We start from the raw sequence: 25,742 nt of genomic DNA, 5'->3' as shown, positions 1-25,742 counted from the left end.
GTGTTTTAACGAGACTTACACAGGATTCATGTGTATACTAAAGTTTAAGTAGTACTGCTGTAGATCACTTGTTCTCAATCTTGGCTGCACACTGAATCACCTGGAGAGCTTTAACAATCAATGATGCTAAGGTCCCACCTACAGAGATTGAGGTGCTGCCAATGTGCAGCCAAGGTTGAGATCCCCTCACAGGAATAGATATGTATTCCAGCTAAGGATCTGCTTTCCCTGCCCACAACTCTCTGCCAGTACTATAATTAACAGACTTTCTGAACACTACACTACAGAATTCCAGAATTCTACAGAATCTCACTCAACATCACCTCCAACAAGAAACTCATTTTATAGTGGAAGACACTACTGGAAATTAGAATGAAGTGAAGCATTCACCCAGGGTGCAAAATTTAAAAGAGTGCTCAAAAATTCAATAATCAAGAAAAATAATATTTTAATGCAATATTTTTAAAATAAAAATTAATGTAAACAATCCATACTGAGCAAAATATCCAACATTTACATACAGAACCCAATAGTATCTTAATGAGCCATATTGATGCCATTAATGTGCATCAAAACTGCACATATGTGTTTTGATATATATTTTTTTTAATGGTTAACATTTTTCTTTTGTTTTTTGCTCTACTGGCCTCCAATTTCCAGGCTCAAGTGGTCCTCCTGCCTCAGCCTCCCAAGTAATTAGGACTACAGATGCACGCAACCATGCCTGACAAATTTTTTAATTTGTTTGTAGAGACAGGGTCTCACTATGTTGCTCAGGCTGGTCTCAAACTCTTGGCCTCAAGCAATCCTCCCACCTCAGCCTCCCAAAGCACTGGGATTACAGGCATACCACTGCGCCTGGCTGTAGTTAACATTTTTCTGGAACATTAAAGTAGCTGAAAAATGCCAAAAATTGAAAAGTAGGTGCATTAAAACTCACGTATTACTTTAAGTTTAAATTTATTTATGCCAGAAATTTGACGAATTATAGTTTCATTTTTCTGGCTTTAATGGAAACAAACACATTAATAATATTTTCAAAATCTCCTTCTTTGCTTATCTTGTTTTGACAAAGTCTCTTTTTTTTTTCAGACAGAGTTTCACTCTTGTTTCCCAGGCTGAAATGCAATGGCATGGTCTCGGCTCACTGCAACCTCCGCCTCCCGAGTTCAAGTGATTCTCCTGTCTTAGCCTCCCGAGTAGCTGGGACTACAGGTGCATGCCACCACACCTGGCTAATTTCTATATTTTTAGTAGAGACAGGGTTTCACCATGTTGGCCAGGCTGGTCTCGAACTCTTGACCTCAGGTGATCCACCCGCCTCAGCCTCCCAAAGTGCTGGGATTACAGGCATGAGCCACCGCGCACAGCCCTGAATTACATTTTAAGGGCATCATTCTAACTCCTGTGTTGAGAACAGACTTTGAGAAAGCAGAGCAAAATCATAAAGGAAAGCAATATAAATTTTTTCACACTCTAACCTCTAACTTCCTATCCAGTCTCAGCTATTTCCAGCAGCCATTCACATTCTATGCTATGGCTGTAATAAACTACTTACAGCTTACTATGCATATTCTTATACCTCTGTGCATTTTTAGTTGCTGTTATCTCTACCTGAAATATCCTTTTCCTCCTTCACTTTCATGTCTTACCCATTCAGTAAGTCTCATCTCAGATATCTCCGCCAGAAATTCTTTCCTGACCACCACAATCTGGATTAAGAGTTGCTTCTAACTATAGGAAAAGCCATCTTATCTGACAGCATTGGACAGAGAGAGGATAAATCATCTTATCTGACAGCATTGGACAGTTAACCCAGAGAATCATTTTTAAAATAATATGTATACTTTAAACATTTTATTTTAAACATAAACATATACAAATAACTGATATTTTGGTGTTGAGTAAGACCTTGGAGTATGGGCTTGCTAATGGGAATTACAGGTCTTTCTTGCGTATGCCACCCCGTAAGTCCTTGGCTGTATTTTTCAGTTCTTTAAATGGAAATAGGCTGGACACAGTGGCTCACGCCTGTAATCCCAGCACTTTGGGAGGCCAAGCTGGGTGAATCACCTGAGGTCAAAAGTTCGAAACCAGCCTGGCCAACATGGTGAAAACCCCATATCTACTAAAAATACAAAAATTAGTCAGGCATGGCAGTGCGCACCTGTAATCTCAGCTATTTGGGAAGCTGAGGCAGGAGTATCGTTTGAACCCAGGAGGCAGAGGTTGCAGTGAGCCGAGACTGTGCCACTGCACTCCAGCCTGGACGACAGAGCAACATTTGGACTCAAAATAAATAAATAAATACATACATACATATATAAATACACAAATGGCAGTAAAAACATAAAGACACCTACAAAGTACTTTGAGTGCAGTTTTTCTTAAACATTTTCCTCCTGAATCTTTTACAGTTGTTTTGACCATGTCTAATTAAAGAATGATTTTTAGCAAAATTGCTTCCAAAGCACTTGTTGTTTTTATAAAAACATTCACATTTTTTACAACTCACATTTCATCAATCTATATAATAATTAAGTTATAAAATGACACTAATCTGTGCAACTTGACATATACAAGGTTGAAAATAAACACAGCTGGCTCTTGAGAGACAGTCAAGAAGTTGCAAGAGCTTGGTCTCTACAGCTAGGCTGCCTGGGTTCGAATCCTGATTCTACCATTGCTAGCTGACTAAACTGGGACAAATAATTACGTTTCTCTATGCTTCACTGTCCTTACCTCTAAAGTACGGACAGTAATATTACATTTTTCTTAAGGTTACCAGGAAGGTGAAGTAAGTTAATATATGTAAAGCATTTAGAAGAGAGCCTGACATACAATAATCACTAGATAAAAGTTTGCCAGCAGCAGCAGCAGCAGCAGCAGCAGCAGCACTTTTTTTTCATGTTAAGTAACTTTCCCAGCTATTATTATTGTTAAGGTTACAAGTCAACTTGTGGAATCAACAAAGTCTGGTATACTACTCCCTATGAGCATCCATCCTATATTTTATAGAGGGAATGGACAGCATCAATGAATCCAATGAGCTGGCTTAAGTGGAGGCCAATTAAATGAATTTCACATCCTGAAATCAGCCTTTTCTTCTAATGTACCACTTATTACATACTATATGTACATATTTATATGACTCTATAGATACGAGATCCTTGAAAGTAGGGACTGCTTCTATTCATTTTAACACTATTAGCACCTGGTACAATACGCATATTTATTCTTCCATGTACTATAGGTTATGCACAGTGAGTCCTCAATGAAAATTAAAGATTGAGTAAATAAATTACTGAGTGAAAACAAATTACACTTTAGATCATTCCTACTTTAAAAGCTTGTTTTTATTAATAGCAGCACACACTATACCACCCTATCTTTCAACACAACTTCTCCCTTATTTATTTGTAGAATACCTTAGTAAGTACTCACTAAATACCTGAATGAATGGATCTCACCAATCTAGCATCACTGGGTGAAGATAATCAAAAGCTTATTTTTTAGGCACCAAAACAACTGTATCTTTGATATTTTAAATGGAATTTTTTTTAAAAAGCTTAATCCCTGTCTTCATAAACAGCTCACTAAACATAACTCTCTTCTTGATGACTGGCAGTCACATTTATGAACATTAACTATTACTAATGCCTTTAGAGATCTAATGACTTCAAGTACTGTCTTTATAATAATAAATCCCAAATGTGCACTGGTACCTAATGTGAAACATTAGGAATATTTCCAATTGCCTGTAAAACAGGTATCTAAACTAAACTTAGGGGCTGGGCACAGTGGTTCATGCCTGTAATCCTAGCACTTGGAAGGCTGAGGCGGCCGGATCACTTGAGGTCTGGAGTTCAAGACCAGCCTGGCCAATATGGTGGAACCCCATATCTACTAAAAATACAAAAATTAGCCAGGCATGGTGGCACACGCCTGTAGTCCCAGCTACTCAGGAGGCTGAAGCACAAGAATCGCTTGATCCTGGGAGGCAGAGGTTGCAGTGAGCCGAGATCATGCCACTGCATTCCAGCCTGGGCAACAGAGCAAGACTCTGTCTCAAAAAATAAACAAACAAACAAACAAACCAAACTTAGGAAACTAAAACCAAGGTCACCTTACATTCAATGTGTCCAAAATTTAAGTCATTGTTAATACCTCAAAACTATCTTGCCATAGCTATTGGAACAACTGTCACAAACTAGAAACCTTAGAATCCTCTGTTTTCATATCCATATTCAAGCAACTACTAAGCTCTGCTCCTCTCCTTTCCTAGACTATGAAATCCCACTTTCGATCAAGTTGGTTTTACCACAAGCTTAGTTGACCTCAACAGACTCCCTGCTATCTTCATGCTTCCAGTACCTACCAATTCTACTCTACCCTGCAAATTAATCACTGTATTTCCCTTCCTGTGCTCCCTAAATCTACCCCTCTATCTACAGAACAATATTTATAGCTTTCAAGTATCTGTTACAAAATTTTTAAAAAGCTAGCCTTTACTTGGCATCTACTAAAAATCTCATTTGAGGAATAGGAGAGCATGTGACAACTTCTTGCTACATTTTGCCTCAGAATTAATAGAAGTAAGTAGGAGAACTGCTATTGTATGACGAAAATCAAAACGATGAGCAGAAACAATGGAAATGTGACAGAAAGTAGTCACAGCATCTTAAGAGTTTAAGATTGAAAATAAGGGCAAGACTCTATAGTCGATATTGTAGAAAAGTTAAAAAATCCCAGAATGCCTTATAGTATGGGGGTCTCAAAGTCAAAATGGCTCAAGGAAATCTGGAGGCTCAAGAGACTTTGAAAGTTCCTGACTATGCAACTACAAATATAACTGATGAGAAAAGAAAGTTGATCAGAGTAGTGGGTTAAATAGTATCCTACCAAAATTCATGTCCACTCAGCATCTCGGAATGTAACCTTGGTTTGGAAGTAGGGTCTTGCAGACATAACTAGTTTAAGAAAAGGTCATACTGGATTACAGCAGGTGCAAAATCTAATGTCTGGTGTCCTTACAAAAAGAGGATACACAGAGACTCTCAGATGGAAGAAGGCCATGTGAAGACAGAGGCGGACTGCAGTGATGCAGCTACAAGCCAAACACCACAAAGGACTGCCAGGAGCAATCTAGGAAGAGGCAAGGAAGGATCCTCCCCTTGAATATCAGAAGGAGCGTGACCTTGCCAACACCTTGAATTTGAACTAAATGTATATACACCAAAGAACAGTGCTGAAAACTATGTGAAGCAAAAACTTATAGAAGTAAAAGGAGAAACAGACAAATTCACAATTATAGTTGGAAATTGCAATACCTCGCTCTCAAGACTTGATAGAACGATTGGGGAGAAATCAGTAAAGATACAAAAGAACTCAACAACACCATCAATCAAAACAAGAGTAACTAACATTTATAGAACACTCGACCCAACAACAAGAAAATACACATGCTTTTAAGTGCTAGTGAGTGGAACTTGTACTAAAATAGACCAGGTCCTGGGCCATGAAACAAACTTCAACAAACTAAAAAGGACTGAAATCATACAGTACATTTTTCTACCCTGACGGAATCAAACTAGAAATTATTAACAGGACACTTGGATGCTACATCATACACTTCTAACTAATCGAGGGTCGAAGAGAAGTTCTCAAGGGAAATCAAAACATATCTTGAACTAAATGAAAATAAAAATGCTACATATAAAAATATTAAAGCAGTGCTGAAAGAAAAATTTGTAGGCACTAAATGTATACCTTAGACAATTTTTTAAAATTAAAATCATTAAGCTAAGCTCCTGTCTCATAAATCTAAAAAAAAAAAGAACCAAAGAAAAGCCCAAAGCAAGCAGAAGGAAAGAAGCAATAAAGAGCAAAAATCAATGAAGATAAAAATGAAAACATTACAGAAACAAAGAGATCAATTAAACAACAAGCTGAGTCTTTTAAAATGTCAAGAAAATTAACAAACCTAGAGAACTTCCTCAACTTTATAAAGAATATCTACAAATAACCCAACAGCTGAAGGCAGGAGAAGAGGAAGATGGCAGAATAGAAGGCTCCACCAATTGTCCCCCCAGCAAAAACACCAATTTAACCACTACATGAAAAAAAACACCTTCATAAGAACCAAAAACCAGGTAAGCACTCACAGTACCCAGTTTTAACTTCATTATCACTGAAAGAGGCACAGAAGAGGTAGGAAAAACACTCTGGAATCACCAACACCACCCTTCCCCCATACCCTGCAGCAGCAGCAAGGTGCTGAGTTTCCGTGTACGGGAAAGGAAGAGCAAGCAAGTGTGAGCACTGAAGTCAGTGCTGCCTTGTTATATAGCAGAAAGAGAAACCAGACCAAACTCAGCTGACACTCGCCCATGGAGGGAGCCCTACCCAGAGGGGAATAGCTGGATCCCACCTGTCTGAGCTTGATTCCCCAAAAGCCTTGCCACCGTCAGGTGCTCTGGGGCCTTAAATAAACTTGAAAGGCAGTCTAGGCCACAAGGTCTGCAACTCCTAGATGAGTCCCTAGTGCTGAACTGGGCCAAAGACAGTGGGCCTGGGAGGCATGCAACCTACTGAGACACCAGGTGGGATGGCTAAAAAAGTGCCGGTATCATCCCTTCCCTAACCCCCAGGCTGTACAGCTCACGGCTCCAAAGAGACTCCTTCCTTCTGCTTGAGGAGAGGCGACAGGAGAGTGGGGAGGATTTTGTTTTGCCTCTTGGATACCAGCTCAGCCACAGCAGGATAAGGGACTAGTCAGAGTCATGAGGCTCCCTTTCCAGGCCCTATCTCCCACATGACATTTTTAGACACACCCTGGGCCAGAAAGGAACCCACTGCCATGAAGGAAAAGACCCCTGGCAGGATTAATCACCTGCTAACTGAAGAGCCTTTGGGCCCTGAATAGCCAGCAGCAATATCCAGGTACTATGACGAGGGTCTTGGATGAGACTGGCTGGCTTGAGGTGAGACTCAGCACATTCCCAGCTATGGTAGCTACAGGGCAAGACTCCTGCTTGAGAAAAGCAGAGGCAACGTGCTCGCTTCAACAGCACATATACTAAAATTGGAGAGAAGTAGAGGCAAAACTAAAGGGAACTTTGTTTTGCATCTTAGGTACCAGCTTGGCCACAAGGGAGTAGAGCACCAAGCAGGCTCTTGGAGTCCCCAATTCCAGGACTTGGCTCTTGGACAGCATTTCTGGATCTTCTGTGGGCCAGAAGGGAGCCCAATGTCCTGAAATGGTGAGTCTCAGACCAGGCAGCATTTACCACAAGCTAATCAAAGGGCCCTTGGTCCTTAAGAAAACATTGGTAGTAGTCTGGAAGTACTCCCTGTAGGCCTGAGGTCATGGTGGCCACAGGGTAAGGTTCATCTGCCTTTGGAAAGGGGAGAGAAGGATGGGAAGGACTGTGTCTTGTGGTTTCAGTACCAGCTCAGCCGCAGTACAATAGAACACCAGGTAGACTTCTAAGGTTATTGACTCTGCTCCCTACCTCCCAGATGGTACTTCTAGACCAGCCCAGTGGATGGAGGAACTCATCACCCTAAAGGGAAGGACACAGGCCTGGCTGACTTTGCTACCTGCAGATTGCAGTAGGCCCAGGGCTTTGAGAGAACATAGGCGGTAGCTGGGGAGTGATTACAGCTGGCTTTGGGCAAGAACCAGTGCTGTGCTGGCTTCAGGTGTGACCCAGCACAGTCCTAGAGGTGATGGCCATAGGGGTGCATGTGTCACCCCACTCCCATCTCTAGGTGGCTCAGAAAAGAGAGACAGAAAGAGAAAGAGAGAGAAGGCGAGAGAGGTGAGAGATAGGGGGAGGGGGGAAGGGAGAGGGAGAAGGAGAAGGAGAGGGAGAGGGAGGGAGAGGGAGAGGGAGAGGGAGGGAGGGAGGGAGAGAGAGAGAGAGAAAGAGAGACTGAGTTTGTTTGGAATACAATAAGGGAAGAGAACAAGAGTCTCTGCCTGGTAATCCAGAGAATTCTTCCAAATCTTATCCAAGACCATCAAGGCAGTACCTCTAAGAGTCTGCAAGAACCATAGGATAACTGGGCTTGGGGTCCCCCCCAAAGCAGATACGGCTTAGATCACAACACCCAAGTCCTTTTAAATACCTGGAAAGCCTTCCTAAGAAGGACAGATACAAGTAAGCTCAGACTGTGAAGACTATAACAAATACCTAACTCCTTAATGTCCATGCACCAAAGAACATCTACAAGTATTAAGATAATTCAGGAAAACACGACCTCACCAAATGAACCAAATAAGGTACCAGAGACCAATCCTGGAGAAACAGAGATATGTGACCTCCAGACAGAGAATTCCGAGGAAACTCAAAGAAATTCAAGATAGCACAGACAACAAATTCAGAATTCTATCAGATAAATTTAACAAACAAATTTAAATAACTGAAAACAATCAAGCAGGAATTCTGGAGCTAAACAACGCAACTGGCATACTGAAGAATGCATCAGAGTCTTTTACTAGCAGAATTGATAAAGCAGAAGAAAGAATTTGTGAGTTTGAAAACAGGCTATTTGAAAATACACAGAGGAGACAAAAGAAAAATGAATAAAAAACAATGAAGCACATCTACAGGATCCAGAAAATAACCTCAAAAGGACAAACCTAAGAGTCATTGACCTTAAAGAGGAGGTAAAGAAAGAGGTAGAGGTGGAAAGCAATAGCAATGGGGAAATTCCCAAGCCTACAGAAAGATATCAATTTATTCCAAGGGGTAGTAACAGAGAAACTCCCAAGCCTACAGAAAGATATCAATATCCAAGTACAAGAAGGCTATAGAACACCAAGCAGATTTAACCCAAAGAAGACTATCTCGAGGCTTTTAATAATCAAACTCCCAAAGGCAATAAAGAAAGGATCCCAAAAGCAGCAAGAGAAAAGAAACAACATATAATGGAGCTCCAGTATGTCTGGCAACAGAATTTTCAGTGGAAAACTTACAGGCCAGTAGAGAAAGCCATGACATATTTGAAGTGCTGAAAAGAAAAAAAAAATTACCCCAGAATAGTGTATCTAGTAAAAATATCCTTCAAACATGAAGGAGAAATAAAAACTTTTCCAGACAAAAACTGAGGGATTTCATCAACACCAGACCTGTCATACAAGAAATGCTACAGGAGTACTTAAATCAGAAAAAGGAGGACATTAATGAGCAATAAGAAGTCATCTGAAGGTACAAAACTCACTGGTAATAGTAAGTACACAGAAAAACACAGAATATTATTACACTGTAACACGGGTGTGTAAACTGATCTTAAGTAGAAAGACTAAATGATGAATCAATCAAAAATAATAACTTTTCAAGATACAGACAGTACAAAAAGATATAAATAGTAATAACAAAAAGTTGTAGCAGGACAAAGTTAAGGAGTAGAGCCTTTATTAGTTTTCTTTAGGCTTGTTTATTTATGCAAACAGTGTTAAGTCATAATTAGCTTAAAATAATGGGTTGTAAGATAGTATTTGCAAGCTTTGTGGTAACCTCAAATTAGAAAACATACAGTGAATACACCAAAAACAAAAAGCAAAAAACTAAATCATATCACCAGCAAAAATCACCTTCACTAAAAGAAAGACAGGAAGGAAATAAAGAAGACCACAAAACAACCAGAAACAAACAACCAATGGCAGGAGTAAGTCCTTACCTATTAATTACTTGGACTAAATGGACTAAATTCTCCAATCAAAAGAAATATAGTGGCTGAATAGGTAAACAAGATTCAATAATCTGTGGCCTGCAAAAAACACACTTCACACATAATGACGCACATAGGCTGAAAACAAAGGGATGGGAAAAGATATTCCATGCCAACAGAAACCAAAAAAGAGCAGGAATAGCTATACTTGTATCAGACAGATATACTGATATCAGTATCATTATATGTGTGATACTATGTATCAAATAAAATAGTTTTCAAGACAGAAACTGTAAGAAGAAACAAAGAAGGTCACTATATAACATTGAAGGGGTCAATTCAGCAAGAGGATATAACAATTCTAAATGTATATGTACCCAACACTGGAACACCCAGATATATCAAGCAAATATTAGAGCTACAGAAAGAGATAGACCCCAATACAATCATAGCTGGATACTGTGACATCACTCACAATTGGACATATCTTCTAGACAGAAAAATCAACAAAGAAACATCAAACTTAATCTGTACTATCAAAAAAAGGGACCCAATAGATACTTACAGAACATTTCATCCAACAGCTACAGAATATACAGTCTTTTCCACAGCACATGGATCATTCTCAAGGACAGACCAAACGTTAGGTCACAAAACAAGTCTTAAAACATTTTAAAAAATGAAATAATATCAAGCATCTTCTGACCACATTGGAATAAAACTCGAAATCAATAACAAGAAATTCTGGAAACTATACGAACATATGGAAATTGAACAATATGCTCCTGAATGACAACTGAGTCAATGAAGAAATTCAAAAGAAAACTGAAAAATGTCTTGAAACAAATGATAATGAAAACATGACATACCAAAATCTATGAGATACTGCCAAAGCAGTACTAAAAGAGGGAAGTTTATAGCTGTAAGTGCCTACATAAAAAAACAAGGAAGACTTCAAATAAACAACCTAATGATGAATCTTAAAGAACTAGAAAAGCAAGAGCATACCAAACCCAAAATTGGTAAAGGAAAAGAAATAATAAAGATCAGAGCATAAATAAATGAAACTGAAACAAAGAAAACCATACAAAGATCAACAAAACAAAAAGTTTTATGAAAAGATAAAATAAAATTGACTAACTTTTTCCCAGACTAAGAAAAAGACAAAGACGACCCAAATAAATAAAATCAGAGATGAAAAAAGGGCTATTACAACTGATGCCAAAGAAATTCAAAGGATCAACAGTGGCTACTATGAGCAACTATATGCCAATAAATTGGAAAATCTACAAGAAATGGACAAATTCCTAGACACATACAACCTATCAAGACTGAACCACAAAAGAAATCCAAAACCTGAATAGATCAGTAAAACAAGTAACAAGATCAAAGCCATAATAAACAGTCTCTAAGTAAAGAAAAGCCCAGGACCCAATGGTTTTGCTCTGAATGCTACCAAACATATAAAAAAGAACGAATACCAACCCATTCAAATTATTCGAAAAACAGAGAAGGAAGGAATACTTTCAAGCTCATTCTATGAGGCCAGTATTACCTTGATACCAAAACCAAACAAAGACACATCAAAAAAAGAACACAGGTCGATAACTCTGATGAATACTGATGCAAAAATCCTAAACAAAACACTACCAAAGCAAATTCAACAACATGGTTAAAATGATTAAAAGATCATTTATCATAACAGGGATACAAGGATGGTTCAACATATACAAATCAATCAGAGTGATACATTTCATCAACAGAATGAAGGACAAAAACCGTATGATCATATCAATTGATGCTAAAAAAGCATGATAAAATTCAACACCCCTTCATGATGAAAACTCTAAAAAAATCTGGGTGTAGAAGGAACATACCTCAACATAATAAAAGCCATACAACACAGACCCACAGCTAGTATCATGCTGAATGGGGAAAAACTGAAAGCCTTTCCTCTAAGATCTAGAACACAACAAGGATGCTCACTTTCACCACTGTTCTTCAACATAGTGCTGAAAGTGCCAGATCAGGCAACCACACAAAAGAAAGATATATAAAAGGCATCCAAATTGGAAAGGAAGAAGTCAAATTATCCTTGTTGGCAGACGGCATGATCTTACATTTGGAAACACCTGAAGACTCCACCAAAAACCATTAGAACTGATAAATTCAGTAAAGTTGCAGGATATCAATCAACATACAAATATCAGTAGCATTTCTATAGGCCAACAGCAAAAAATCTGAAAAATAAATTTTGAAAAAGTAATCTTGGCTGGGTGCAGTGGCTCACACCTGTAATCCCAGCACTCTGGGAGGCTGAGGCGGGCGGATCACGACGTCAGGAGATCAAGACCATCCTGGCTAACACAATGAAACCCTGTCTCTACGAAAAAGAAAAAGAAAAATTAGCCTGGCATGGTGGCACATGCCTGTAGTCCCAGCTACTCCAGAAGCTGAGGCAGGAGAATCACTTGAACCCAGGAGGTGGAGGCTGCAGTAAGCTGAGATCGCGCCACTGCACTCCAGCCTGGGTGACAAAGACTCCGCCTCAAAAAAAAAAAAAAAAAAAAAGTACCCCGGGTGCGGTGGCTCAAGCCTGTAATCCCAGCACTTTGGGAGGCGGAGATGGGCAGATCACGAGGTCAGGAGATTGAGAGCATCCTGGCTAACATGGTGAAACCCCGTCTCTACTAAAAAAAATACAAAAAACTAGCCGGGCGAGGTGGTGGGCGCCTGTAGTCCCAGCTACTCGGGAGGCTGAGGCAGGAGAATGGCCTAAACCCGGGAGGCGGAGCTTGCAGTGAGCTGAGATCCGGCCACTGCACTCCAGCCTGGGCAACAAAGCGAGACTCTGTCTCGGGGGGGGGGGAAGTAATTTCATTTACAATAGCCATACATAAAATTAAGAACCTAGGAATTCACCAAAGACGTGAAAGATCTCTATAACGAAAACTGTAAAACACTGAATAAAGAAATTGAAGAGGACAAAAAAATGGAAAGATATTCCATGTTCATGGATTGGAAGAACTGATATAGTTAAAATGTCCATACTACCCAAAGCAATCTACAGATTCAATGCAATCCCTATAAAACACCACTGATATTCTTTATAGAAATTTTTAAAAGATCTAAAATTTATATTGAACCACAAAAGACCCAGAATAGCCACAGCTATCCTAAGCAAAAAGAACAAAACTGGAAGAATCATATTATCTGACTTCAAATTATACTACAGAGTTACAGTAATCAAAACAGCATGGTACTGGCACAAAAACACACACACAGACCAATGGAACAGCAAAGATAATCCAGATACAAATCCACACACCTACAGTGAACTCATTTTTGACAAAGGTGCCAAGAACATACAATGGAGAAAAGGCAGTCTCTTCAACAAATGGTGCCAGGAAAACTGGATATCCATACGCAGAAGAATAAAACCAGACCCCTATCACTAACCACATACAAAAATCAAATCAAAATGGATTAAAGATTTAAATCTAAGACCTCAAACTATGAAACTACTACAAGATTACATTGGGGAAACCTTCCAGGACATTGGTCTTGGCAAACATTTCCTGAGTAATACACAACAAGGACAGGAAACCAAAGCAAAAATGCACAAATGGGATCACATCAAGTTAAAAAGTATAGGATACAATCAACAAAGTGAAGAGACAACCCACAAAATGAGAGAAAATATCTTCAAACTACTCATCTGAAAAGGGATTAATAACCAGAATATATAAGAAGCTCAAACAACCCTATAGGAAAAAATCTTAATAATCTAATCAAAAATGGGCAAAATATTTGAACAGATATTTCTTAAAAGAAGACATACAAATGGCAAACAGACATGTGAAAAGGTGCTCAATATCAGAGATAATCAGAGAAACGCAAATCAAAACTACAGTGAGATATCATCTCACCCCAGTTAAAATGGCTTATATCCAAGACAGGCAATAACAAATGTTGGCATAGATGTGGAGAAAAGAAAACCCTCATATGCTATTGGTGGGAATGTAAATTAATACAACCATGATAGAGAACAGTTTGGAGGTTGCTCACAAAACTAAAATAGACCTACCATACAATCCAGCAATTTCACTGCTTGGCACATACCCAAAAGAATGAAAATTAGTATATTGAAGAGGTATCTGCACTCCCATGTTTGCTGCAGCTCTGTTCAAAATAGCCAAGATTTGGAAGCAACCTAAGTATCCATCAACAGATGAATAGGTAAAGAAAAAAAAATGTGGTACTTATACACAACAGACTACTAATTGGCCATAAAAAAGAATGAGATTCCGTCATTTTGCAGCAACAAGGGTGAAACTGGAGGTCATTATTTTAAGTGAAATAAGCCAGGCACAGAAATACAAATATTGCATGTCCTCACTTATTTGTGGGAGCTAAAAATCAAAACAAGTGGACCCATGGAGATAGGGAGTAGAAGGATGATTACCAGAGGCTGGGAGGGGTAGTAAGGGATTGGCGGGAGGCAGAGACGGTTAATGGGTACAAAAAAAATAGTTAGAATTAATAAGACCTAGTGTTTGATAGCACAACAGGATGACTATAGTCAATAATTTAATTGCTCATTTTAAAATAACTAGAAGAGTATAATTATATCGTTTGTAACACAAAGGATAAATGTATGAGGTGATAGATACCCCATTTTCCATTATTTCATTAAGAATTGCATGCCTATATCAAAACATCTCATGTACCCCACAAATATATACATCTACTATGTACCCACAAAAATTTTAAAAAATTTAAGCCTGCAACTAACATTATATGTAATGATCAAAGACTGAATGTTTTTCCTCCAAAAATGGGAAGAAGGCAAGAACATCTAATCTCACTTCTTATTCAACATGGTGTTGGAAGTTTTAGTTACCACAACAAAATAAGAAAAACAAAAAACATACAGATTAGAAAGGAAGAGATAAAATTGTTCCCATTTACAATGAGACAATTATCTACATGGAAAAGTCCCAGAAATCTACCAAAAACACTCCTACACCTAATATATGCATTCAGCAATGTTACAGGATACAAGATAAACACACAAAATTCAATTGCATTTGTATATTCAATCGTATTTGTATATTCAACTGTATTTGTATATCCCGAGAGTGACTACATGGACATCAACATTAAAAAGACAGTACCATTTACAATCAGTAGAATAAATGAAATACTTACGTATAAACCTAACGAAACATTCACAGGACATGCACGCTGAAGACCACAGGAGAGGGAGATTGGGGATACTATTGAAAGTTGTTTACTATATATATATTTATATATGTTTACATTATAAATATATATATATTTATATATATATTTAGAGATGGGGTCTCACTATGTTGCCCAGGCTGGTCTTGAACTCGTGGGGTCAAGCAATCTTCTCATCTCAGCTTCCCAAAGTGCTGGGATTACAGGTGTGAGTCACCGTGCCTAGCTACATTATATTTTGAGTACTACATTATTATTTGAAGGTAGACTATGAGAGGTTAAAGATGCATATTATAAAACCTTGAGGTACCACCAAAAACAAAACACTGAGTATAACAGAGAACAAATAGAACCATAAGAAAATACAAAATCCCCCAAATCATGGGGAATGCCATCAATGGCAGAAAACTAAAAACAGGCAAAAATTCCTATTTTCAAAAAGGAAAAGAGCATACTTCCGCAGGGCAGACTGAGGAGCTTAATGTCTATCTAGTACAATGTTTTGGTCACCAAGAGATGTCAAGGTGTGTACATTATACCCATCATATATTAAAACAAATCACCTCATGTAACTTTGACTTTCTTCTTTGACTGCAGAAGGTAGAAAGAGTGTATTTTATTTCAGAAAGTATATGACAGGCTGTCTCACAGAAATCCTTCAAACAAGCTGGAAAACATTCCAAAAAATGAAAATGGAGAAAGATTTCAAATGTATACTGCTAGGTTCTTTCTTCAGACCTGCCTGTTTATCATATTAATAACCGACTCAGATAATGTAAATATAACACTCTTCAAATAGGCTGGTGACATAGTCATAAAGCAGTAACAAATATATTAAATAACATAATCCAGATTCAAAAAGATACTGAGAGATTGGACTGTTTAGTTGCGCTCAGCAAGATGAAATGTAATAGGAAAAAACAGGTCTACATTTGGACCCCAAATCCAAATGCACAAATACAGAATGGAGAAGACAAGGCTTAGCAGAGGGCAGGGACAGGGAAAGACTTCGGGATATTGAGAGTCAGCTCATGATGAATCAATTACATACAAAGAATGTGGAGTGCCTGTCAAAACATAAATGTATCTAATGAGAGAGGTCACAATATTGCTATGTTTTAGTCATCCTACAAGGCTCAGAGTACAGACAAAAGGAAACCTGCTCAGAAGAGTAACCAGGGTCAAACGTAAAACAGTTAAAGAAACTTGATAGGCACAGGGGGAGCAGGTTTGGCCTGAGGTAGTAAGGTTCACAGGTTACAAGAAAGCTATCTTTAAATATCTTGAGGTGTTCTCATATGCAAGAAATATTAGATTTACTATAAGTAGAACTAGCACTAACAAGTAGAATTTACACAAAATAAATAGCATTTAAATATGATTGTGTGAGCTATTCAAGGACAGAACGAGCTGCATTTGGAGTTGAGTCTCCCTCATCGGTGGCCAGATGACAAATTGGCAGGAATGAAGCAGAGGGGAATAAAGCATCAGATGGCTGGTGAGACCAGGTGACCTTTAAAGTATCTTCCAATTCTAGTTCTATGATTCTATTTTTCTAGACTTTCTCTATGCCAAACCTTAAGCTCCAATCCAAATGGTTTTCTCACTGTTTCTGGAACAAGCTTTACATATGTACTTTCCCGTATCTACACTTACTTTCAGGCAATTTTCTCACTCAGGCAAAGACAAAGAATTTATCTTTCTAAATCTTATCCACCTATCAAGAATGAACCCAAATACTGCCCTTAATAAAGACTTCCATGCCTACCTTAATCTGATCTCTCTCTCCTCTGAATAATGAAACACTTCTAGGGCCATCCTTTTGGCAATTAATTACGTTATCACCCTTAGACTTCTCGTCTTATGTCTTAAACTGCTACTTAACTTTTTATTAATACGTTTTCTCTTCAACTAAATTAAAAGCTCCTTAAAGGTAGATCTGAAACTTATATTTTGTATTCCCTTTACATCTAGGAGAACACAGTAGATGCTCAAAAATAGTCACTGGTTTTCAATACTGGAAATATTTTTATTAGAATAGTCGTTTTTATAGGTAAATGGAAAATCTGTTCAACTCTAGATACTATCATATATGACTTCTAGCTCAGATACAGAACTATCAGAATGAGATGCTGCCACCCACTCTTAACAAATTCTAACCATTTTTTTAAATGGTCAGTCAAGCTTGAAAAAGTTCCAGTTTTCCAACCTAAACATACAGCTTGATAAAGATGTCTTAAAACCTTTTTTGAGCAAAGTAAGATTAAAAGAACCAAACTAGAGAGTAAAATATGTTACAAACAAATAATATTTTCAAAAAAATCCTTTTTATTCCTTTTTATGTAAAATGTGTTAATGTGTGGTATGTACACTAACATTTTGATTCATATACCTTGGAACACAACTTAGGAAAAAATAAATGTGTCATATATATGTCATATGCAGCCCAGAACATATGCTTACTCCCTAAACAGCAACAAATATAGGTCCTAGACAAAGTCAAAAGAGAATTCTTTATCACCTTAGATAAATTAATAAAGATTATTAAATACTTACTGAAGATTCTGGGTCTGACAATTCATCCAATAATTTCCTTGCATCCACTACAGCTTGATAGAGTCTCAGATTTTTGCCATCAGAAGCAACAAAGCAAGCACTTGCAGAATTGCAATATGTGCCTGAGAAAGGAAAACAAGGACTCTGGGTTCTAAACATGTAGTTTATTTTTCTTATTGGCTAAAGGATAAGAAACAAGTATTCACATTTTTCTTTTTAGGCTTAACCATGGTCTAGAATCATAATTAAACAGCTACAATAAGTAGATACAAAATTATTAACAAAAAAATTTAATTTAAAAATGGATTGAGAAGGTTAAAAACTTCTAAAAAAAGTTCTAAAAATAAGTTTCATGCCTGTATTCCGAATATTAAAAATCACCTTAATAATAAAACTGAATACTTACTAAAAATCATCTTAATAACAACAATATAAACCATTTTGTATATAACAAATAATAGTTTAAAAGCTTTTGTTAATTTCACAATTACAATGAACACTTACCTAGACAGTAACTGGGAATGAGAGTTGGAAGCCAAGCCACGTTAGAGAACGCTGAGGTATGTAAAGAGTTAATTCGAGCCAATTCTGATACTCCTCCAGTGTATGACAAAGGTCCTATTGGGTCTACACGCCACAGAATAAGTTCACTGTAGATCGCATTTGGGTCATGAAATGTACGAGTTGCTGCATTTCTAAGAGGTTGTTTTGAGGAACCTTTCATATGTTTTACAGGGTCCATTAATCTACTTAATTTATTGTCTGAGTCCCACTGATAATCTGATTCAGGAGTCAACAGAGCATTATGATGAGACGATGTCAATAACAATGGTAAAACTGAATGACATGCCAGGTCATTGAGGTGAAATCGATGACCGCAATATCTAAATTTGTGAGATACAGTTAGAACAGTGGTAAAGGCAGACTTATCAGCAAAAGTGACTGCCCACTGATTTAAAGAACCATCTATGTGTTTAGAAATCATCATCACTGTGGGAGCTAAGATGTTCATATTTGTACTGTGTGATCTAGAGTGTGGCTGTGATCCGTGAGGACTGCCTATAGACATCCCCTCTTGGTGTAACAAGATGTGGTCAGAATCTTTTGTCGCATTTATACAGGCATACATCATGATATTTTTACTAAGAGAGCTAGCATCACCAGAGGGAAATGCAACAGGAATCCGAGAAGAAAAAGAAACCTGAAAAACATAATTATATGATTCAGTACGAACAGTTTACTTCCTCTCAAAAAAAAGACTTCTCAAAATACCAAATCTCAGCTTCTTCTCAAAAAATGTCATTTTCAACCTCTTTATGGTTCAATCCCTTTCTTCTATTTACGTAATATCATATCTCTATTCGTGGCCTAAGAGAAGGCTGAAGAAAAAAAGTTCAGGTGCTTTGCTTGTACAACAAAATGACCACCAGCCACAGATCTAAATAGCAATAAAGTTGAGAGAGATGACAAGTAAAGGCAGCTTCGTTTAGCTCATCAAATTGGGCACAAGGATGAGCTCATCCTGATTCATATTTTCAGGGTAGTTTCTTAATCTTATTCAAAATATTATTAATTCCCCCCAAAATCAACACATATTTAAATATTCAGTATTGCATTTCAAGGCCAAATTCATTATCTTCTAACTAATCAAGTTTGCTAAGCTTATGGTCACTGATCCCTTCTGAAAGCAATAAGTATTCTTTACTGAGATGCTTATCAAAACCAAAATTTTCAGTAATTCTACAAACATGCTAACTCTACAAAGCATTTATTTCTTTTTATTGTTTTAAGAAACGTAATAACTATTTCATCAATAAAATATACCTGGACTTGTCTAAATATTCCAGGATTATATTCATCCAAATACTTTACATGCCACACTAGAAAGGTACCATCTACAGGGTGTATTGTAAAAAGCATATCAGGATTCTTATTCCATTCAGTTAGCAGCGTTTCAATCTTCCGATCAAGCAGAACCGTAGGCAGTGGCATTGGTACACTAAGTCGTGAATAAGTTCTAGGACTTCCTTCTCTTTCTCCATCTTCATGTTCCGATGATCCTGTACCTGCCTCAGATTCTCTATCCAGGGATAAATCTGAACCAGAAAATATATTTATCAATACATGCATTAAGTAATTCATTTACATACTAGACTACAAATAAACGGCATACTATCTTTAAAAACTATAAATCTCTTTTCCAATTTACAGTTAGGAAAAAAAAAGGAAACTTTTGTCTGAATTGAAAGTTACTACAGTTACTACTTTTAGATAAATTAAAACTTCATTCACCCTATCATTATTACTACCATTAGCAAAACCTGTTCCCCAGAAAGGGCTATGGCTTTCAAAGACTCAAAGAAATATGTTATAACAAAACATATAGTTAGATGATGTTTGCAGGACCTAGCAGAGTGGCTGATCCAAGGCAGATGGTCAGTAAATACTTGTGTAACAAATAGAAAAGTAAAAAGGAGGAAGAGCGGGAAGGAAGAATTCAAAACTAAAAGTGGTACCACAGAAGGCTGTTAACTTTGGAGTAAGAAAAACCTGAACACAGGATACTAACCATGGTCTAATTTCATATGTAAACCCCGTTCTCTATCCTCCTGTGAATGTTCCTCATCTTCTCTATCTGCATCATCACTTTCATGATCTACCTGCTTATCAGAAAGTTTTCGTAACTGATGCATAAATATTTCTGTAGATGACGTAAAATGAAATTCCTTGTTGTTTAACCAATGAACTACAAAGCCCCCATTTCCATCATCAACATTAAATGCAGTGCCAACCAAGACATTTGGAATATCTGTGGAAATAAAAAAGATTTTAATATAAATTTTTTTATTTCTTTAAAAACATGACAAGTGCTTACAATGAGTAATCTATACAAAGAAAAGGTGCTAAACAAGTCAACATAATTTTAGCAGCATTTGTAAAAACGTTACCTGAATTTAATGGTAAATGTAAATCTTAAGAATGATAGATTTATATGAAATTAAACTATTAACTTAAAAACAAAATACACAAATGTATCAACCTTCAGTGAATTCTAGTTTGGGGACAGGAGATGAAAAATTAAAGCAGAAAAGCAGCCATAAAAGAGATAACTGGAGAAGTTTAAATGTGAACTGGATATTAGATATTATGGAATTACTTATCATTTTCTTAGGTATGATGATATTATGATTATGTGAGAGAATTTTAGGAGATACTTGCTAATGTAAGGGTGATACACCATGTTAGGCGTAACTTATTTTGAAAAGACTAAGAAAACATTTCGACTGTGTGCTCATGCCTGTAATCCTAGCACTCTGGGAGGGAGAGGCGGGTGGATTGCCTGAGCTCAGGAGTTTGAGACCAGCGTGGGCAACACAGTGAAGCCCCATCTCTACTAAATACAAAATACAAAAAATTAGCCCAGCATGGAGGGGTGTGCCTGTAGTCCCCAGCTACTTGGGAGGCTGAAGCAGGAGAATTGCTTGAACCCGGGAGGCAGAGGTTGCAATAAGTTGAGATCACTCCACTGTACTCCAGCCTGGGTGACAGAGCAACACTCCGTTTCCATAAAAAAAAAAAAGAAAGAAAGAAAAAGAAAAGAAAACATTTCACACACATACACACAGAGACATTTGCCATACATAAAGCAACTGTGGCAAGATGTTAACAACTGTTGAATCAAAGTGAAGAATATAAAAGTATTCACTGTACTATTCTTCCAACCTTTCTCAGTGTTTGAAACTTTACTAAAAATCTGTTGGGAAATAACATGAAGAAAAAACACAAGAAGGCAGGCAAAATTCTAAGTAAGAGAGAATTTCTCCATTTGAGGTAGCTGAAATTTATGAAGTTGATGAGGTCATGTAAGACAGTATAAATTGGCCAGGGTGGTGGCTCGTGTCTGTAACCCCAGCATTTTTGGAGGCCAAGGCAGGAGGATCCCTTGAACTTAGGAGTTTGAGACCAGCCTGGGAAACAGAGAGACACTGTCTCTACAAAAAATACAAAAATTAGACAGGAGTGGTGGCACACACCTGTGGTCCCAGCTACTCAGGAGGCTGAAGTGGTAGGATTGCCTGAGCCGAAGAGATCAAGGCTGCACTCTAGCCTGGGTAAAAGAGCAAGACCCTGTCCCCCTCCGCCCAAAACATGGTGTAAATCAAAAACTTAATCTCCTTAATTTCAATCCATGTTATAAATAATTCATTCAACAGAAGGAAAAATTGTCCTTTGCAAAAAGAAGTGAAAATCTAAAGATAAAATGCATGGACATTCTGGTAATGTTCTATTATAATAAATATGAATGCTAAATAATGCTTTAAATTGTTCTTTCTTTCCAGTTCCTGGATGACCATCCTGGTTTTGTGATAAAAATGAAATAAATCATATAAAATAGGATTTGTGAATCAGCACTCCTATAAAACACTACATCACCTATGTGACTATGTAGTAATCTTGCTCAAAGTGTTAAACCTAAATCTTATGAACAAATATTCAGACTGTGAGACACTTTGAAAGAAAACTGAGCCGGGCGCGGTGGCTCAAGCCTGTAATCCCAGCACTTTGGGAGGCCGAGACGGGCGGATCACAAGGTCAGGAGATCGAGACCATCCTGGCTAACACGGTGAAACCCCGTCTCTACTAAAAAATACAAAAAACTAGCCGGGCGAGGTGGCGGGCGCCTGTAGTCCCAGCTACTCAGGAGGCTGAGGCAGGAGAATGGCGTGAACCCGGGAGGCGGAGCTTGCAGTGAGCTGAGATCGGGCCACTGCACTCCAGCCTGGGTGACAGAGCGAGACTCCGTCTCAAAAAAAAAAAAAAAAGAAAGAAAACTGAGAGAGAACTTTTTGAGACTGACAGATTGTTTTTTTGACAGTTGAGAGAGGGACTGTTCTAGATTGGAGGAATTTAAAGAAAATAATCTGCATTTAAGACAGGAATCTATATTTGCATATGAACTATATATTACATGATATTATTTTATCCATGTTCCTCACATGCAATAACAGTATTAGAGTTATGGAAGCAAATTCCCTTTTTACTAAAAGATATATTCTTAAATATTTAGGAGGTGAAGGGTAATGTAATCAACAGCTTTACTTTCAAATAGTTCCGCCAAAAATAAGGGAGGAGGCAGCAAAGACATATCTATACAGGCAGAGAGGGGAGAACAAAAGAATAAATGACAAGATGTTAATATGTGGTAAATCTGGGTAAATGGTATATAGATATTTGCTGTACTATTTTTTCAACTTTCTTGTAGTTTCAAAAAATTTTTTGAAAAAAAGGTGAAGAGGACAAGTCCTAACGATATAAAATTATTTGCATTTAGTAATCTATTTGGTCAACTTATATGTTATATTTACATGCAGTAACTAAAAATGCATAATGTTAAACATTTTTAAGAAAATTGTTTTAAAAATAATATGTAGGTAAGTTAGGATGAGCATGAATAAAATTAGTGACGGTTAGTAAAGAAGCTGGGGAAGAGCAGGGCCCAGTGGCTGCAAGAACATATCCAGTCCTTAGGCTCAAATGATGTGACAGAATGCGCATCCTCTGTGATCCTATTCTATCTAATTAGAATAGTGTACACAGTTAAAAAGCCAAAGTTTCTAAAATGTATTGAATTTACTGCAGACTATCACAAGTTGCATTTTGTTTTGAAGTTAAATTTTTATCACAGTAATTCAAGAAAAGGTCCTTTTAAAAAGGTTAAAATTTCATAAAAATCTAAAACCATAAACATTTTGAAAACAAGTTAATGTATAAAGACATTCTTAGAATACAATTAAGATATTAGATCAGAACGGATAATATAAACAAAATAACATTTAATCAGATGGCAAAGCACTGTCCAATAGAAATATAATGCAGACCAAAAATGCAAGACATGTTAAGCAATTTTAGATATTTCAGTAGCCATGTTTCAGAAGGTAAAATGAAACAGGTAATATTAATTTTAATAATATACTTTGACTCAACATATACAAAACAGTATTTCAACAAGTAATCAATATGAAATAAAATTATTAATGAAATAGTTTTCATTATTTTTTATACTGTCTTGGAAATTCAGTGTATATTTTACAGCATATCTCAGTTTGGACCAGCCACATTTCAAGTGCTCGAACAGCTAATACGGGGCTAGTGGCTACTCTATAAAACAACACATATCTAGAGTCACCACTGAAGATCACCCTTTTAGAATTCTATTTACTAAATACTGTATTTACATACAGAAACATTTAAAACTAAAAGCTCCTTCACTCTGAAGCAACAGACCTCCAGTTTAATAACATACAACTATAATTTTATATAAAACTTTATATAGTTCTGAGCAATGTAATATAAAATTTATAGCCTTTCTCATAAATTTCCATGCAGAAGGAAAACATATTGCCTTTAAAATAGAAGCTCACAAATATGTGTGCCAACAAAGAACCTGCCTCAAAATACTTCTCAGCCACGTAGGGGAAAAAGGGAAAAGAAAATATTCAAGTTAGAAGGAAAAATGTTTTCCTTAGTATAGGACAAGAAAGTCTACAAGGGTAGAAAACAAGATATGCTGAGATATAAGAAAAACTTTGTAAAAATATATTTAGAGGAGGTTATAAAGAAGAGTTGGGAAGATTTAAACTGTAAAGTGAGGGAAATTACACTAATTTGCCAGGCTGCCACCACTTGTGACATCAGGTTCAGTTAAAGCTCTAATTTACTGGGAAACCTTGTTATAGACTAGACAAAGATGCTCAGAAATAGTTACTGAAGTTAACACCCTGAGAATCACATAGTCCCAATTCAAAAAACGGTACTCTATATTGTATCTCTATTCCAATTAAGTATTTTAAAGGCAACATGAAATAATAAAATAAAAAATAGGTTATAAAAGTAGTTCCACTTTTCTATTTATTTACCTGACTTCAACATATTTATGGGAAATACAACTTTATCCTTTACCTGTGGCAGGGTTGATGCTTGCTGCAATATGAAAATGACAGAGTGCATTTGCATGGTGGGAAATGTGTCTTTGAACTTCATGCATTGCTGTCTGGTCGGGCATTAATTCAGCGTGAGTTACAAGAACAGAAGACCTCCTCTGTCCTTTCCTTAAATTTTTCAAATGGTGTATTGTCTAAAACAGAAAAATAGCTGCTGAGCCCAACTCTTGAAGGTCTAATAAACGCCAACCAAAATACTCTTAATTATTAAAAGGTTTCAGATTTTTTTCTGCATAAAACCCTGATCATTTTAAAGGGAACTTTTTAAATTACAGTAGAACTATTTTGGATGTATTCTCTACAGTTCTTGTAAACTTTTAGTTCGAGGCAAAAAGTAGTGTGCAAAAATATGTATTCATGTTATCTACAAAACATGAATAAAAATTCCCGTTAATATTAGAAGGTCCAAAGATTTTTTTTTCAGGATATCCTAGCACTGAGACAGAATTTTCTAGTCATAAGAGTAAAAAAAAATTCCTGAGTCTTCCTACCAGGAAGAATATTGCCTCCCCAATATTGCCTCTCACTTAGAATGAAACAGTCAGCTAAATAATCAAATTCATGATATCGATTATAAAGAAAAAAACAGGGTATGAAAATACAGAATAACAAGGGGAACCTACCCAGATAGGAGTAGACAAGGAAAGACCTCATTAAAGTGTTGACCTTTAATTTGTTTAAATTGTTTTAAACAATTTGCAAATTGGATCTGTTTAAATTGAGATAAATCTATATGATTAAAATTCTTCATTAGCATGCGTGATCATGTGGACTATTTTAGACATGGGGCCATGTCATCCTTGGCATTATCTTTTTTCTCCATGTCATGGCCCCACCTCGCAGTAATTCCTTATTCTGTAACTTAACCCACTCCCAAGACCATGTTTCATAATAATTTTCTATTCTTTTCCTTTGTTCTCCACATTCAATTAAATAAAGTATAAAATGTTATCAATTCCTTCTTCATTAAAGTAACATATCTGGTATATCCTCTCAATTTCTACAGCCCTTCTCATTTTACCTATGGAAAATAGTATCAGGTCAATGGTGTGTCCCCCACCTCTGGTCTCCCACTACGGAGTTGCTTATTGCTTTGATAACAGGGTTAAGATGGACATTAGAGACCCCCTGGTCCAAACTGCCTATCAAATTATTTTCACTGGATCTTTGACATTTACCATTATTTTAAATTAGACTGACAAGACTGATCTAATACTGGCTATTTTCTCCTAGAAACAAAAAATATAACTTAAGAATATATAC

The 25,742-nt window shown here is 37.0% G+C and overlaps 1 protein-coding gene across 6 annotated transcripts in view; it reads right to left on the bottom strand.

Moving 5' to 3' along the window:
- The window catches only part of DMXL2 (Dmx like 2), a 174,068-nt gene that overhangs the window by 76,795 nt on the left and 71,531 nt on the right, over positions 1-25,742 (bottom strand). For all 6 annotated transcript variants that reach the window (XR_004181290.1, XR_004181291.1, XM_031661417.1 and 3 more), the window contains exons 9-13: positions 24,439-24,613; positions 20,048-20,287; positions 19,303-19,574; positions 17,983-18,679; positions 17,479-17,600 (exon numbers count right to left, since the gene is read on the bottom strand). Coding sequence is in view for 4 of the 6 variants with exons in the window: in XM_031661417.1 (XP_031517277.1) it covers positions 17,479-17,600; positions 17,983-18,679; positions 19,303-19,574; positions 20,048-20,287; positions 24,439-24,613 (1,506 nt within the window). In the remaining 2 variants the exon portion in view is untranslated. The remainder of the gene's footprint in view (positions 1-17,478; positions 17,601-17,982; positions 18,680-19,302; positions 19,575-20,047; positions 20,288-24,438; positions 24,614-25,742) is intronic.

This window comes from Papio anubis, unplaced genomic scaffold (genome assembly GCF_008728515.1).
Source record: "Papio anubis isolate 15944 unplaced genomic scaffold, Panubis1.0 scaffold147, whole genome shotgun sequence".
Classification (NCBI taxonomy): domain Eukaryota; kingdom Metazoa; phylum Chordata; class Mammalia; order Primates; family Cercopithecidae; genus Papio; species Papio anubis.
This window is presented reverse-complemented; position numbering and strand designations above follow the sequence as displayed.